The sequence below is a fragment of the Polyodon spathula genome, chromosome 30, assembly GCF_017654505.1.
Source record: "Polyodon spathula isolate WHYD16114869_AA chromosome 30, ASM1765450v1, whole genome shotgun sequence".
Taxonomy (NCBI): Eukaryota; Metazoa; Chordata; class Actinopteri; order Acipenseriformes; family Polyodontidae; genus Polyodon; species Polyodon spathula.
In genome coordinates this window covers 5,803,799-5,822,183 of record NC_054563.1, presented here as the reverse complement: position 1 = coordinate 5,822,183, position 18,385 = coordinate 5,803,799, and the positions used below count along the sequence as shown (strand labels likewise).

The 18,385-nt window shown below is 36.8% G+C and overlaps 1 protein-coding gene across 1 annotated transcript in view; it reads right to left on the bottom strand.

Annotated features, from left to right (window-relative positions):
- Positions 1-6,361: 6,361 nt before the first annotated feature.
- slc36a4 (solute carrier family 36 member 4) overlaps positions 6,362-18,385 on the bottom strand; it is a 24,718-nt gene continuing 12,694 nt past the window's right edge. The window contains exons 9-11 of the mRNA XM_041232600.1: positions 16,754-16,852; positions 10,387-10,556; positions 6,362-6,539 (exon numbers count right to left, since the gene is read on the bottom strand). Of these exons, the coding sequence (XP_041088534.1) occupies positions 6,362-6,539; positions 10,387-10,556; positions 16,754-16,852 (447 nt within the window). The remainder of the gene's footprint in view (positions 6,540-10,386; positions 10,557-16,753; positions 16,853-18,385) is intronic.

Sequence of the window (18,385 nt, the reverse complement as noted above, 5' to 3'; positions counted from 1 at the left end):
GTCAATGCAAAACCACACACAAACCCCAACCAAACGATTTCCCTTCCGGTGTATTTTAAAGCAGGTGAATGCTATCTTTTGGAAACGATTGCTTTGAATTTCTCACAACCAAAAGAGAATATTACTCAGCAAGCTAGGGTTTGTGCTTCCGGGTGTATCAGACCAAAGAAGAAACACAGCCTGAAAGTCAACTGAAATGGTTAGCTAAGGTCCAGTGTGAGAGCTGAGCTCTGACATATGTCATTATTATTAATCCTCTTGGTTAGTTTAATGTTAAAAATTACTAAAGTACTGAACAACAATAAGATAAGAACTTAACTAGAAAGTGAGTTACTCTTTGTGGTTTCCATTGTGATTGTTTTCCAATGCATTGTACCTTGGACTTTCAGCTAGGGGGATAACTGGTATTTAATTGAACAGGGGTTCCTCCCCCTACTTTCGTCCTACTAATAACATTTGCTAAACCCCTTTTTAAACCCCAAGCCTTGTATTTGCTCTCTGTCTTGTGTTTTTTTGTTTTCCACCATCCTCCCCCACTATGTTTTCCTCTTCTGTTCGGCTACTCCACTTTTGCAACTGCGCCCTCCTCTGCAACGGTCTCCCTCTTGGGTGTAAGTGAAGTTCACTTCCCAACATTAGAAGCCCAGTTGCCGCTGGCTTTCTCCTCTGCGAGTCAAGGGGGACCCCAGGCCAAATTTATCTATCACTGTCATCGTCCCATTTCTCTCCTCTAGATCCTCCTTAGGGCAAGTACTGGTTGCCTTGAGCGAGCCAAGGGGAATGTCCTTGCTCTTCTCCAAGTTATAAGCACACATCTTCGATTATCGATTCCCGAGGTCTCTTCCTCCATGCAGCTCTTGATCATGCCCAGTGAATGTCATCCAGACATTTCTGTCAGTCTCAGCAAAGATTAAGGGCAATACCAGAAGGAATCAACATGTTCCTTCCTATTTATTCTTATTTTCAAGCTCCGCATTCTAAATGATACACCCTAGCCCTTTCTTCTGTATCCTGTGAAGTATTTTTGGAATATGTCCTTGGTTTTAATAAGACTGCCTATTGATCCAATACAATCCTTCTCATTGCTTGGTTAATAGACTTCTTTAATTTCTACTCCGTGGAGTCTATTAAGATTTTCTATTTGATTTAACTCAAGTGAATTTTTCGCCCATTAATGATTTTCCACAGAAAACCAATTTTGTATAACCTTTGCCTTGTGACTGGGTAGTGTGCTGATGAAATTGGTTGTGTGTACAGATTACTGATGGCAACCTTTTTTCTACACTAAAACTTCAAGAAACCATTAAAACAGTGACCTTTTTGAAATGGCTAACAGTAGATTTATTGGCATACTGTTCTTAAACTATTGTGGCCACAGCTGCACATCACAAGGCAAGGATGTTTACTGCACACAATCCAGCCTGTAGCTTTTTGTCACTGCAGCAGATAGAAGTGTCAGCTACGATAGTAGAAAAGGACTGTCAAACTCCAGACATATATGAGTACATGTTGGATTATATTAAAGTTTTGTCCCTTGACGCTCGTGTGATCGCAGCATGGCATGAACCCTCGATTGAGGCAAAGATTTTGCTTGTGTTTTCACAGTCCATCTAATCAGGTGCCTCCTGTTCAGTTAGGCAATTCGGTTGCATTTAGACTAGTATAAGCCAAGCTAATTTTTTGTGACATTTTTCCTTTATATTCAACTGACAGTTGATGTGCAAACAAAGCAGAAGAGAATGCCCACCTCAGACATGTGTGTTTTGCTGATATAACTCTTGTGACATCTTTCATTCGATACCTTGCTTAAGAATAAGTCACAGATTTTTTTTTTTATAAATGAACAAAGAAAATTGTTAAATATTAAAAAAAAGACATACAGCATGCCGTTATGGAGAAAATAGCAAGATAAATTTAAGTTTAAGTACTATTTCTATGCAACGTCTGCTAAATAAACAAATAATAAAAAAGAAAAAATAAATTGTGAAAGGCATGTAATCTCATGCAGCTTGAGCGAGAGAACTGGGTGACTGCTTAAACTGCATAATGAAGCCCTACATAATACTTCATTGTAAAATCACACAAGTAGAGATTATACTCGGGAACAGCTATGTCGGACCAGACATTCCAAAAGTCCCGTTCCGGTCCAATGTCGGACCCTGTCTGACATCATCAAAATGGCGTAATTCACAAGTTCCTAGTCATTTTTCTCTGAAAAATGCAGAAGAAAAGCTTTCAATGGCCAAGAGAAGCTGTGAAAAGACTGGGAAAAAAGAGGCGGATCTGAGCCAAACGCATAGTCCCTTCACCACAGACATAAACAACCAAGTCGGCTGCTCCACATCCAGGGATCAAAGAAAATCGCGGACATTTGCAAAGCTTTTTGAGATGTTTTAGTAATAAAGTAATGACTTGGATCGCATTACTGAGTTGATAAATCGAGTAATCAGGAGATGATTTATCAGTACGTACGACTCAGAAGGGGTATGTGAAAAATACATTGAAGACGTGGTGCAACAGGGCTGGAGATGCAGTACTGAGAGTCATTCTGATATGCAGTGCATTTTAAACCTGTTCTGCGTGTAAAATAAACATTGCGTGCAAAACCAATTGGACCTGGCGAGTCTGACAGGTGCAGAATTCTATGGACCACAAAGGGTTAAACAATATGTCTGTGTTTCGTTACAACTCTGGCACTGAAGTCATTCAAATGATGCATTAATGTAAACAGAAAGCACTGAAATCCAATTTGCACAAAAGCATAGATTTTCAGAACCACACTTATGCTTATCACCTGAACATCTGAAGGCACCATATGCTGCACCAATGCTACCTACCTCATCTAATGAAAGCTTGGAGGTTTGATTTGGGGACTCAGTATGTAATGAATATCATGAATAACGAAACAGACACATTCTACAGTAGGTTAGTCACACTCTGTAGCATACTGACACAGTTTGTAGCACACACATCATGTACCAAATGTACTTGAAAATCAGGCAGTAAAATCTACTAATAAAATTAAACACAGGTAGATAGAGTCCTGGCACTAAAAGTACAATACATCACTGCCACCTGCTGGAAAGTAAATGCATGACAGGTCACTGGACAAATACCAGCGAAGTTGGCAAGCCGACATTTAAAACAACTTTTCAATTACCATTAGCCATATATATATATATATATATATATATATATATATATATATATATATATATATATATATATACACACACACACACACACACACACACACACACACACACACACACACAGACTAAAATTCATTTTCCCCTGAGAAATGTATCCATCTTAAAATCAGATTTGAGATAAATGATGTTCACAGTGATTGATGCATGAAAGATGTCAGTCGATAATATGAAAATAAAAAGAGGAAAAAAAATTCCCAGGAGTTGTTTCAATCCAGAAGCTTACAAGAAGCAGAGACATGGATCTTTGTGGCAAATTCAGGTCAAGTATAGCTCAATGCAAACAGGAAAGGCAGGGTTGCAAACAATGTGGAATTCATGAAGTTAAAAAGTGCCACGTTCCACACTCAATAAAAAAAAAGAAACTACTACTACTACAGCAGCAAGACGGGATCCCAATCAATATGCTCTCAATCAAAATGGTATCGCCTTTTACTAAGCTATAAAGCATGTGCTGATTTAAAAAATGTGTTCTGAGCTTAAAGTGAACGTTAAAAAGGCTAAATGTGCATAAAATAGAGGGAAAGCATTGCTTGAAATTACAAACTAATGACATCATCTTCTTTTAAAATCTTATGTCACACATGATTTATATGGAACATTTCAGTAGAATTTCAAACGTCGGAACCCACTCTTATAAGCTGACTGGTCAACACACCGCTTGAAGCCACAGTCAGTGCTCTTGCTTTCTGTTAAATACAAAAAGTTCAGACTGGGAGTTTTTCCCACTTTAAATCGATGAAAATAACCCTGTTTCACAGTTACAGACACACGTATGAACACCATCAATTCCCTATGTGTTAGCGCCTTTCCAGTTCCACCGTATAGCACACAGGCTGAACTGTGAGTGATGATCTGGTTTGATGTGTTGAGAGTTCTGTATCCTAAACCTTTCAACAGCTGGACAGTGTTGAAACAGTTACATCTGATTTACATAGCGCTAAAAATAAAATAGCAACATGTACTAATGATCACATCACTTCATAATATCACTTATCATCTAAACCTTTTCATTACTTTCTTTTCTAGAAAGTTCAGTGTCAGAAAACAGATTTAGGAGAAGTCAAACTCAGCAGGGAATCAAAAGCTATTACTTTAAAACGTGAAAAGAAATCGAACTGGTTTAGCAAGCAGCTGCTGTACAAATCTATTAAATCACAGGCATTTTTTAGGTATTTTATGCTATATACTGGAATATTTGTTAACAACTTTGTGAATCATTCCACATTTTAGTGGACTTAACTATGCTTGCCTTACCTTGTCAGGTTCTCTTGAATACTGCTATATTGCTTATCAGTATTCAAGGCAACCAAGAAAGAAGGTTGTGCATTATTGCTTTCATGATTTGCCATTGCAGATGACCGAGTGGTTCTTAAATGGTGGCGAAGCACTATCTATGCTATCTAAAACAGTGCTACGTGGTCTTATTTGGTTTTAGATGCACAAGGCATTGGTACAAATACCCATGCAAGCTGCCCATATAACACTCATCTATTTTGATTTTTCTTTTTCTTTTTCACAAATGCCTCAAAATGTTCCCAGAAGTAAATCATTTTGATAAAATGGGACCATTGTTGGTTTCCTTGGTATTTATAAAATAACCCTCACAAACACAGTTTATTTTTTTAGCCGGTATTTATGGGCTCTATTTCACAGCACTAAACTGCTACACAGATTCATAAACAGAAAAAAATATATATCTCCTAGCTAGCATGGATCCCCTCAAACATGCTTTATGTTAAAAATGATGAACTGTACGAATATATATTCTTGCCAAACTTGCGCACTTTCTGTCTGTCATGAAATCCAGCATCATATCAAATAATCCCTGAAATGACCAAATTAGATGTGGTGGTGAAGGGTGGGTTTTCAGGACCATTTAAGTCTCGTAACTGGTTTAGTGGATACACTTCTCAAAATAAATTGAAAGATTGAGTAGAGGTAAGCAAACTAAGCTTACATTGTAAAGCCTGGAAAATTGTGCTGAACTGTTAGCATTGCATTTCTCTGGCTCTTCATTTAGTATATGTGTTTTACATTGATTTCAGAGGTTACTTGACTGCTTTCTTTGTATTCTATCAAAAAATATTTAAAGACTGCAGGCACTCCTTTGATCTACTAAATCAGGAATTGATACTTAATGGATTTAAGCAAATAAATTACATTGTTAACAAAAGATGACATTTCGATATGTGTTTAACATAGCAGATGTAATGGCTTTGTGCTTTTATATTATAAGAAGAAGGAAAAAGGATTACAAAAGTAAAACAGCACAGCCAGATTTAAGTTCTCAAAGCAAAATATCTTATATAATGCTGATGCATAATTCTGTTCAGCAGCTTATGCAGTTATGCAATACCAGTTGAACACTTTACTTCAAAAAGCTTTAGTGGAGATCACAGTAATCTACTACACTAAATAATAACTTCTATACCCCCTCCCTCTTTGATATAGCTACACCACCCCTCTTATAAAGATATCAAGCTTTTGTAATGTCACAATCCACTATTTGAACATGAATCAATTATGTATGCAAATAATATTACACAATGTCAATATTCTATTATTCAGAGAAAAATATCTTACGCAAAACAACATCCATGATTTATTGCATAATAATGCAAATCGTCAAGTCGGATTACTTAAGAATCATAGTAAACAATGTAACTGTTTATTAACTTAGTGCAGCTTTTATAATTCTAAAAAGCACAGACACCCACACCTGTACAATGGATGAACTGAAAAAAATATTTTGTGTTTTTGTCTCTGAAACAGTGAGCTGGAGGGTTAAGTAACAGTGGAACTTTGCAGCCTTGACCTAGAAATGCTTTTGCCGTGTGCTGTTCCAATGGCAGTATTTGTTCAACCTTTGGATATAATCCAGTAGCACTCTGTGATTTTTTTTTTGTCAGGTGAAGCACACACTTGCAGATCAGCGGACCCATCATACTTGTGGATGTACAGGCTCTAAAGACGCAGGGGCCCACTCAGTGGGCCCCACTCAGTACAACATTTAGGTTCCTATCACAATTTGTAATGCACAAGAGCACTGAACATGTAAATCTGATGTATAAAACATGTGAGAAATTGGTCTCTCTCTTGCAGCAGCAGCACCACCAAGTCCAGCAGTATGCATTCAAATTGAACAGCATTTACTCACAGGTTAAGCAGACCAGCAGGGCTCGCAAAGCAAACTCGCAAGGCAGTCTCCACCTTTCCCTCACGCTGGATTTGAGAGCTGGGAGGATTATCTCGGCTGGAACATAAAATTGGATTGAGTAGGTCACAAAAATCCCAAAGGAGTAGAGAATTTTCACCATCTGGTAAATCCTAAAAGAAAAGAAAAAATAAATAAAATCAAGTGGGGGAAAAGATCTTCTTCAAGTCTGCATCAATAATTTAAGACAAGAAAGTCTAATTTTAATTAAGGATTTAAGAAGTTACAATGTAAAACAAGTTTACAGAATTACAAATGCAGAACAAAAATATAGAAGGAATAGCAAAAACGTCATCTATAATTATACATTCACCAGAGAAAGACTAAAAATAATACATAAAAAGGTTATGGGGACCCATTTCTAGAAGCAGCTGTTGGAGAACGCTTAATCACTTGTTCAGGTTTTACCCTTTCTGCTATGTTAACTCCTTATTCCCAGAATTCTCTGAGAACCAAGGATAAGAACCGCAAGAATTAAACAAGTTAAATAAAGTGTCCAGAAGTAAACATTTACTTAAGGTATTTTCCCCTGGCATTTTATATTATGTTGTTGTTATTTTATTCTGTGCAGGGTACTTGGTACTAAAGAAGTTATAGACTGTTCATCCATACCAGGAGTTTCATATTTCTCATTATTACAAAGTCAAATTTAGTGCTCCCGTGGCTCATGGACATTTTACAATCTCTAAAGGGTGTATTACAAAAACACATTCTGTAGACCTGTCAAAAATAAAAGTTTTTCGGTTTTATCAAGTTAAAGTAGAAATGCTTCTAATATCCCATGACGTGAATAAGATCAAAGCAACTGAAAGACCATGCTTCAGATGTGAAGGAACAGCCCGAGGCTGGAAGGAGAAGATCTGTTTCAGCATAATTCAAACCGCCGCCTGGCCAGCATAACAGTTTTTCAGCTGTTTCAAAGGTACTAAATCAGTTTTGGAAAGTCAGAAGATTATTTATTTGAAAAAAATGTGTATTATTTAAATAAACATCAAAACAGTCAAAACTGTAACAACCATAACAAACTTAAAATAAATTATATATTAATTAGCCAGCTGACTATGGGTTCCTATTAGATTTTCAAGGACAAAAGTACAAATATGTAGGAAGACATGACATTTATTACATCTGAAGGCCTAAACTTTGGTAATGACATCTGCAAAGTCAAGCATCACCGGTCACCTACTGATTTCACGTGATTTCAATCTAATCACTTTATTACTACATGATTGGTTATCTTTTCTTCTGGATTTAACAATTAAACATACTCCTATTCCTCAAGCTGACAAAGTGAATCTATAATCTAATCACTAGAACCATGTTCCTGTTTTAGCAACACCCTCTCTTGCAAAGGCTCTTGTTGTGCAGTTTGTTTACAGGTGCACTACAGTAAAGCTGGTAAGAAAAGAAAACCAAGGTGTCTACGGCTTGTCAGAGCTCAAGTCCATGAACCCTCAAGAGGCTTTACTGTCCCCTGATTCTTCCTTCACTGCCACTTATCTCACTTAGGCACACTGCATCTCAAAGGGCTGAAGTGTCACAGCGGTACTTTCCCCGCTGCCTGGCCTGTTCCTATGCTCCCTAACATGTCATCTGCATGTACAAATAACCCCTCAGGTGCACTGAAACTGTGAAATATTGCACTGAACTACACAACTATAAAACAGCAGACTGTGACATTGTAAAACATTAAATCTTTATATAATTAATACGTTTGTTGTTTTTTCACCTATCAGGTAGTGTGGACAATATTTGCCGGCTAGTAGAAAATGGTGGTTATTTGAAAACTGATAAACTGTCCTCTTTCATTGGTTCTGCTGTTCTGTTATTTTTACACTGAGATTAGCTCATCGTTCTGGAGGGCTATTCTACAAGACCATTACACTCGTCAGACCCTATGACCTATGATTTCCATTAACTACAAGAACAACTGGTTTGCACACCAGTACCAGTGCGTTTAACCTAAACTAGTTATTGATACCCTTTTAAAAATGAAAATACACATTTGCTACTGTATAACGTTTGTTTCTTTCAAAACTGTACATTTGAGACCTACGAAGCAATGGCCGTGTAAAATAGGTAAGATTTCTGGAATGTTGTTAGCTAAAATTACTTGAATATCTAATACATATCTACAGATTGTATCTCCATATTCAACTTTACAGTGAATGAGGATTGTCGCTATTTTCCATCTGTAAAAATTATAATATGGTGGTCAGAATATAAAAACAGAAAGCCATGCTCACCAGTGACTTCACTGTACAACTAAATAGAAAAGGGCTAAGCAAGACAAATTGGACTCACCCCTCTGCATAATAATGTTAAAAGAGCAGAGCTATCGCATAACAAGCTAGATAAGCGGTTATGAGCCAAACATGATAGATGCTGATTTACAGAAGTGTGTATGTTTTACAGAATAAATTAAATACATGAGCAATTCTTGAGTAGCCTTTTGTTTAAGTATTTAGGTACTTGGTGCATCTATAATTAAACCAGTATAATAACAATTATACAAACAATAAAGAAATGTGTCATACCTAAAACTAAAATCAATCATCTGAGTTGGGTTTCATTTAATCTGATTACACATCTCCTCCGAACAACAAGAACATCTAATTAACAGTTTCAGTGTCATTCAATGACAGCAAATGACAAGCCATGTTATCTGATGGTAGATATTGCACTACTAATATGTTTTTGTAGATATAACTTGCTGTAATCCTTACTTGCTGCATCCTAGTTCATAGTGTACTTTAGTAGTGTTATTTGCACTTCCTGTAAACTATGCTGTATTTAAATATTAAATCTTGCATTGTAATATTGTACTGCCCTGTTACACCTTTAAGTAACCTTGGATAAAGGTGTCTGCCAAATAAAAACATTTAAAAATGTAAATATATATCTAGGCGATCAAGGTGGTGTTCAAGCTAAACAAACAGGATGTTTGACTGGATGAAGTCAGTGACAGAATCAAGTTCACTCGATGCAGCCTCAGTGTTTTGGACTTTTTGTTTTGTTTTTTTAAGTCAGTTATGTGCTGTTTCCACACCATCTGACTGCAATTGGATCAGTCTTTCAGCTTGGTGGTCAGGATGCTATTGTTGTGCTGGTAATGGGACCCTTTGTGGCGTTTATTAATCCAAGCAGTAGCCTTCTATATAAACAGAGAACCAGAAATATGGGCTCTTTTGCATTCCAATTTGGGGTGGTACAAAGTGGACAAAATCATCACTGGGATGACCAACTTCAAGTAACTACCAAGACTAGGAAATACACCTAAAATGCTGAATAGTATTTTGAATTCAACTAGTTTTCCATATTTAATATGAGACCATGGTCAAGTTGATGGACCAATTGTACAGTAAAAACAAAACAAAAAACATTTCTACCTCTCCTGTCCATCTCATCCCTCTGGGAGAAACTGGTACTGACAACCTTAAATGCAAGATCCTCGGATCTCAGAAACATAAACCTTTTATCTGGGAGCCTAATCCTATCTATAAGCTTCATATGCACAGTTTGAGATTGGAGACAATGTGAAGTGGAAAGACCAAAAGTGAATACAGTAACATACTGTATTGTATAGTTTGTCCTTTTATATGTGACTGGTTCTGAAACACACTGATGGAAATTCTGGGCAAACATACATTTAAAACTGTTTATGCACTGTTAAATGCATATATGTAAAGTATCTGTCTGCAGTAGCTTTGGTACCTGTGGTACAGGTACTGTATTACATTATGTGCTGTTTCAATGTTTTTGTGTCCATTATGTTAAATATGCTCAGATGGTAGATGTGCCAAAGATTTCAAATGTGTAATAAAATTTTAGAAATCTATCTCTGTCTGTCCCTAAAATAATAATGCACAACAAAGATGACAGTGCTACAACTTTCTATTGTAACCCATTAATAATTTGTATTTTATTTTCATATTCTAATAATAAAAAAAAGAAGCTCACCATACATCATGGGGCAAGTTTAGTGTAATACTGCCTTTAATGTGATCGCCGAAATGTAGGTATCCCAAAATGGACAGGGAGATATACAAAAACGTGACAACTCCCATTCCAATGTTGAGTGCGTGTGGGAATCGTTTGGTTTCTTTCATTTTGTTTTCCAAAGGAAGAACCTGAAAAAGAAAAATTAGAAAAACACTTAAAAGTATGACCAGTAAATCTGTACTCTAGGTACAGATAACCAAAGTGCAAGGCAATTTGAATAAAGAGTTTGGATTTTGGTTTGATTCCTAAAGACAACAATACATTATACTTAGGGCTTCTGATTTTTGCTTTTAACCGATAAACAATGAAATCAGTGGATAGCCAATAAACACCGGAAAAATTGTGGAAATGGTTAATCAATTCACATTGACTTTACCCTTTTCCCATTAAAAAATAAAACCTACTACAAAAATAATAATAAATACATTTCCCAGTGCTGCTGGGCAATGTCCCGCCTTCCCGACTTGCATCTATCAGTGATGCGTTCTGAAGACTTTAAACCCGCCCCAACTACCGAGTGACAGCACGTTCCTACATTTCTATTGCAGACTCCACTTGCAAGATTTAAAAGGAGATTACAATCAGGATGTTATCTTAACTGTAGATATTATTGGCGCTAGGGGACGACTGCAAACGGTAGCTTAAAGAGGCTGCCAAAAATCTGTAGAGAGCCTTGTTTACTATTACTGAAATACTGCCTGGAGGGGTTTTCTGTGCCTCTGAAAGAGGGAATTGATTCAGCAAATTGTACACTACAGACCTAATCTTCAGGCACTACAGAAATGTGTGAACGTACATGGAGGAGGTAAATAAAGTAAAAGCTATGTAGTCTTTTGTTTTGATAACCCAAACATCTTTCAATTACCATATTTTTCACAGCAGGGATAAAAGTGCATACATGTGAGCCTGGTCCAAACGTACAAGAGTAAAAACACTGCAAATGCAGATTAGGTTTTTTTTTTTTTTTTTTTTTTTTTTTTTTAATCCCCCTCCAATAGTGCTTTATTAATCAGACTGGAGACTTTTGGACTGTAAATACTATTCATAATTAATAAGTTCAGTTTTCTGCTGTTTAGAAAAGAGAGAGCAAGACTGTTGCCTGAATGACTGTGGTACTGTACAACTTAGAGTAGCAGTGGAAGTCAACTTGCTTAGGATCTTACAATAGGGTTCTTCGGGATGCATTAGCAAAGCCGCACATATTATAAACTAGGACACAGTCAATTCAATGATTTTTTGAAAAGTAATTTCATGTAATGAAAACACAGTTTTCACAGCAGATTTTCTGAGACAAACTGTTGTCATCAAACAAACTCTTCAGCAAAATATTACCTTATCTCTAATTAGCATATCAACAGTCTCAAAAGATTTTTTTAAGTGTTGACTCGAGTGATGCAAGGAAGGCAATAGAGGTCATTCTTTAACAAAGAGTTTCCGTCTCTCTATATTATAGTTAATTACACCACCTGCGGTCCACTGCTCTATGCTTGTCTTACACCGTATGGCTACAAGAGGTTTATGCAGCTTCAAACTTCCTAACGTCTTTAGAAGAAACACCTATTTTGCTTGTTCATGCAATGTCTTTGTTGTTCCTACTTTTGGTAATGCAAAATATGGAATTAGCATTTATAAATATCAATCTGAATGTTATTCTTTTAATTTTATATTGTAGAAAATGTGTATATTTTACATTTCATTATCGAAAGCAGGAACAACAAAGGTAAGCAAGAAGAGATGTGTTAGATTTTCTATTTTTACAAGACTGCTCTCAATAGTGCTATAACTGTGTAGCTGCTGGATTAACAAGATATAGTGTAACCCTCAAGTAGCCACAAGATGCGAAGTGTGTGTGTGTGTGTGTGTGTGTGTGTGTGTGTGTGGGGGGGGGGGGGGGGGGGGGGGGGCAATAAAAAACATGGAGTTCGCATTTAAATCATCAGGTATCCCAACTGCGGGAGAAATTGAGAATGAGGATTTCAAGAATGGCTTTTAAACCCTCACTTCCGAGTCAATCCTAAAATAACTTCTGGAAAATACTGTTGATATGCTAATGAGAGATAAGAAAAACGCTTTGGAAATTGTTAGTTATCTTCAATATCCCTGCAAATACTATATAAACTGCAATTACAACACCAAGTAAGCAAGAGCAGCTACGCTACAATACTGACAAAAAGTGGAATAATCCTGAATGAAGTGTCTGCTTTTTTTTTTTTTTTTTTCATTTGATGCAGTATTAGCATTAAATAATAGCACAGACTTATCATAATTGTTGTATAACTATAGCAACACTTAATTAAGATTTAGTCCTAGGGTAAGCAGGATTTTTTTTATATGTATAGTGAAATACACAAGCTCAGAGACATTATAAGAGGCCCCTTACTGGTGTTAATGAAAATGTTTGATTGTAATAAAAGCTAACATAACACACAAACAAATATAACAAATACTTTGTATTTGAAAACTATCCTGAGAATAAAGCAATCTCCTCACACCTCAGCAATTATTGGGGTTTCCTTGGGGCACAACATTGGTGTCTACACACGCTATGCTGAAGAGTTGTTTGTTTTTATATTGACTGGAGACCAACCCACTAACTGAGTAAGTTGCATTCTCAATGCAGGTAACTGGAATGTAGGACTTGGGAGTGGGGTTCAACTAATGTGCTTTTATTTGTTCATTTCCAGGTGAATCTTTTTCAATATACCCTGTCTATCAATTCATTTGTCCTTAAAATGTCTTGTTTGGTGCCAATTTTCACTCAGCCCTCGTTTTTACCCACTTACTTTCTATTTGCTGTTTCAATTATACATACATACGACAAGATCCTTCACTATTTAAGTAGTTTACACAAACAACAGTGCTGGCTGACACTCTGATTTAGTTTTCAGAAAACCGCAACTTTGACTATAAACTGATTCAGATTATTTTCCTTTAGTTTACATTTAAAATGTAACAAGTATGTGCAACCTGTAGTAAGCGCTCTTTAAAAAAATACTTCGAACAGACCAAAAAACTAAACAAATAAAATACACTGCAAAAAAGTTGTGTGTTGGACATTAACAAAATGTCCCAAAAACTAAATAATGAGAATAATTCTAATGAAGGGCTGAAACGATGCTGTAGGTCCACCGATGCTGTAGTTCTGTAATGGCTTCACAGCAGGCTTGCAATGTGAAGAAAGCGTATGGCTGGCAGCACACGTTTCGGAGGACGCACGTGCTCGTCTCTCCCGTGAGGGGGTGCAGCGGCGAGCTGGGTTGAATAACTGGACATTCCAAACACAGCTGGATACATTCCTTTCAAATGGATGCTCAAGTAAAAAAGACATTCATGATACCAATAATTCAGCAAAATGTAATACCACTAAGCTCCATCCAGTAAGACCGAATCGTCCCCCTGTTCGTTTAATTCACAACAGATGCTTAGTTAATGGAATACTTCCATCCACCCAGGAGAGTACAAAAAAATTAAATGCCTTCCAGCTTTACTCCATCAGCTTTCATTGTACAGTAGAGGCTGTGCCTGCTGAGCTAGCTAGGAACACTGAGTAACACAAAAGCGGTGAGGGGCAAATGTTAGGCGTCGACTGCTTCTAAAAGGTAGATTTCTGAAGGGAAGTGATTTGAAAATTGATCACTAAGGGGTGTCCAGCTGTGTTTGCTATCCTCTAATAGAAAATAGCCTTTTAAAAACTGAAAACACATTACACGTGACAGATTTAAAAACAGCTATTATACAGTATGTGGAACAATGGTCACAATGAAGCTGCTATAAAGGAAGACAAGCACAAGCTCAGGACAATAAAAAGTACAATAAATCTACTTAGCATGGTTTAGATGCAAATACATTTCTCACATGACAACTTATTGCTCACATTAAAAATTTAACACACAAGATACACTAAGGGTATCTACTGCATAACTTCAAAAACGCTTATTCAAAAATAATAAACTTGAGAAGGCACTAGCTGGAACAGCTACATTAAAAATGATTTTACTTTGTAATAAGTTTTACCATTCAATAAGAGTATCGGCAACCAATTTTGTAGTACAGAACAGAACTATTACAGTTTGAGAACAATTTGTCATGTTTTTGTCTTCTTGGTTCAATGGTAAAGCCTCTAAGGTTTTAAAAATATATATATACATATATGATATATATCCCTGGCTCCCTATCGCAGCTCACATCCAATTCAAAACTCTTGCGCTTGCCTATCACTGCCTCGATCTTTCTGCTGCCTCCTATCTCCAAACTACTATTTCTCCCTACACCCCCTCTCACCCCCTCCAACACCAGCAGATTGGCTGTAGCACCCCTCCGCTCCCCTGCCTCCAGAGCCCACTCCTTCTCCTCCTTTGCCCCTCAGTGGTAGAATGACCTAACCATGGATATCAGGACTGCTCAGTCCCTGACCACCTTCCGGCGCCTCAGACAGCATCTGTAAACCTCACATCTCCGGACTATACTGGACTAGATGGCACCCAATTGTACCAGTACTTGCACCTTCTTGTACTTGAACTGAACTTCCCCATATTTTGCTGTATTCTACTACTGCTCTTAATTTAAATTATTTTCTGTATCTTGTAGTTTCAGGTCTTCGTAGCCACGCTTTTTGTAATTGCTCTTATTTGAAATCGTTCTTATCCATTTATCATACTTACTAAGTGCTCTTAATGGAGATTACTCTTATAAGCAAAGTTTAACAGCTCCCATTTTGCTCAATTTTTTCTCTTAAAAGGTATTTACATATTCTTTATTTAGCTCTTATTTTAATTTGATCTTATCTTCTACTGATTTTACTGTACTTTATAACTGCTCTTATCTGTAAGGTGATATTGTGGATAAGGGCATCTGCTAAGAAATAATTAATAATAATAATAATAATAATAATAATATGTAGGATGTGTGGAAAGCCTGTTGCCTGAAAAACTGTCCAAACCCTCCTGGAACCCACCCTATCAAAATGATTCAATATTCGAGGCTGCAGCATATTTCCAAGATCTTCTGATTTCAACGATCATTTTCCTCAATTGAAACAGTTTAATTGGTATTCTAATGACATCCTAACGCTAATACCGTTAAACATAAGGTTTACACAATTACTCTGGTCCCTTTCTCCCAGCTCCAGGCCGGACATGCTAATCTGCACTATTGACAGATATCCAGGCGTCTGTCATTTACCATGACAACACACTTCAGTTGCTTCCGAGTTGATTAATAGGCCTGTTCCTTTGAGCGAGAGCGTGTGTCCTTCTCAATCAATATCTTAAGTGCCGGCTTATAGATCATTTCGCCAGTCAGGGAGCTCTCCCAACTTGTGTGTGCTGCAAAACTTCCAAAAATGTATGGTATGTACCAAACAATAATGTTTGTAAGTATACATGGAAGCTGAGGGACAGAGGCAATGGCTATTCTACAGTCAGGCACAGTGCAGGACAGGACCTGCAGGACCAAACTTTACTGCTGTTCACTATTGGGCCTCTTCCCAGCAGCAAAGTTTCAACAAAGAAAGATAAGAAACCACAGATGTAATTTACCAGGGGATACAGGGGGCATGCTCCCCTCCCTTTTTCAACGATGGGGAAATGTCCATATTATCATATTTATCATAGTAAAGCTGAGTTCTTACCTGTAAACAGGAACACATTTAAAGTTTGAAACTCATTGTCTGGAGCTTGGTGTTATTTACATTATCATCGATACACTGCAGTTTGAGGTTCAAGCTACATCTGCATATTTTAAGTGGATGGAAGCTGAAAATACTTTTTAAAAACATCCTTTTCTTATACCAGTATAGTACTAGCATAATTTTAATATCAAAACTGTATTTATTTTAAGTATTTTAATTGTGGGGAAACCTCAACGCTTCTGGAAATATATTTCAAGGGCAATTTTCATCCCTCTCATTAAATCTTCATTACGCCACACTCACTCTAGAGTGCAATGCTACCTCAGGGACTGGTTGTACTAAAGGGATCTGATCCCAGATCCAGGCTCCGACCTGAGCGGTGCTTCATTTCTCTTCGAAGTCTAAAGTCACGGCTTTGTAATTCCACGACTCAGAAGCGACTGAATAATATATCTATTTGCCACACTCATCACTCATGACAACATTAATTGTGCCACCAATTTATTATCAGGAATGGTTTCCGCAGGAATGTCTTTGGATCTTTTAATTAGACAAACAAGGGATGCAATGTTTCGTTATACTTGTTTGTATCATATTTTATTTCAGACTGAATAATCTTCATGCATGCCACAGCTACGGAACCCACCCCCCCAGTACTTTTGAAACCAAAGTTACACCCCTGTAAAAAACACTTACCACCCCTATTCCTTCAAAGGCAAATATTGCTGTTCCAAAAAAGAGCGGGAACTTCTTCCAAGCCGCCACTAGAGGCAGTCTTCCAGGATCTCCCATATCCTTGCAAGGTAAAACACAAAGAATGCAGTTAAGTTTCTCTGCATAGTATCAGATGTGCTTTATAAAATGCGTTTAAGAATTTCTTGTAAAGATACACTCACACCATATAAAACATTTTAAAGTAAATAAAAGCAAAAAGCGGGACATAAAATATAAAACAGCAGCCATCTGTAAGATACACTTTTGTCAATTTTTGTCCACCACCACCCTCCCTAATTGTGTTTTTAATTTTTATTTTATTTTGCAAAAACAACACAAGCATAAAAGTAATCTTACAATGCAAACATGAAAAACACAAATTGCTTCATATTTTCCAAAAAGACATGCCTTAAAAATACCCTAGCCTACTGGTTCAACACATAGACAGGAGATTCTTGATTTCAATCCCATTCACTAAATGAAAAATAATAATACATTTCTATTATCCAATGTACCCATTTTTAAATGTGGTCATTTAGTGCCCATTGCCTATGCATTAAAGTAACCTTTTCTGTCTCCAAGGTATCAACTTTAAGTAGATATTGATAGTCCAGAGGGGAAAATACATAACCTGTATCAATGTTATTAATGGAATGCTGTGATGACTTTTGATAGAGGTCATTATTTTTCTGTGACAGTGGCTTTTTGTCTGTTAAGCTGTGAAGCAATATAATTGGCAGTTTAATGGTTTAAACATTTTACAAGCAGGAATCGCCACTTTTTTATCCACTTGGATACCTTGCAGTGAAAAAAAAGAATATAGCAGCTAATCAAAATCATATAAGAAGCAGCATTAAAGAGTGCAGGATTATAGAATACGGCATTTGACCTTGATAGAAATACACCTACAGACTAGCAATTAAACATGGCATATCAGTGTTAGTATGTAACAAAAACTGATTCTGCAGCAAAAGTAAGAAATTGTAAATAATACTATTTACTCCTCAATTACATTATCACCTTATTTTGTGAAAACCAGTACAAAAATAGAAAACAGTTGTTTTCCCTTTCACATCTTTATTTTTATATACAGTGCTTCCTCGCGTTATAAACGGACTAAAATACAAAATAAAACTCCCTCTCTATAATGCACATATAGTGAAGCAAAAAAAGGTAACACTGAAGCGTCTCGTCTCCCGGAGAAAGCCGCACCTCCACTCGCAGCAAAAAAAAAGTAAATACATTAGGAAAGATAACCACGTGATAGGCCTATTATTTATTTAGTTATTAAACTAATGCTGAATAAGATGTCTGTGTTATAAAGTGCCAGCGCAGCTTTTCTTCAGTTCAGACACTGCAGGGCTCTACGTTTAGATTTTTAACTACTGGCCCCTCAGGCTACTGAGCTCGTGTTTTGACTGGCCCGGATGCAATTTCCTGGAAAGATTGTGAATGGCATTTTTGACCTGAACACATCGGATCCCAAATCAAAACGTTAGACAATTCGACTGTGTATCTGGGTATCCGTGGGGTCATCTTACTGTGACACTGGATATGATATAAACGAAATGTTTAATTCACAACAAATAAAGCTGCTGTTTTATCTGCAAGACT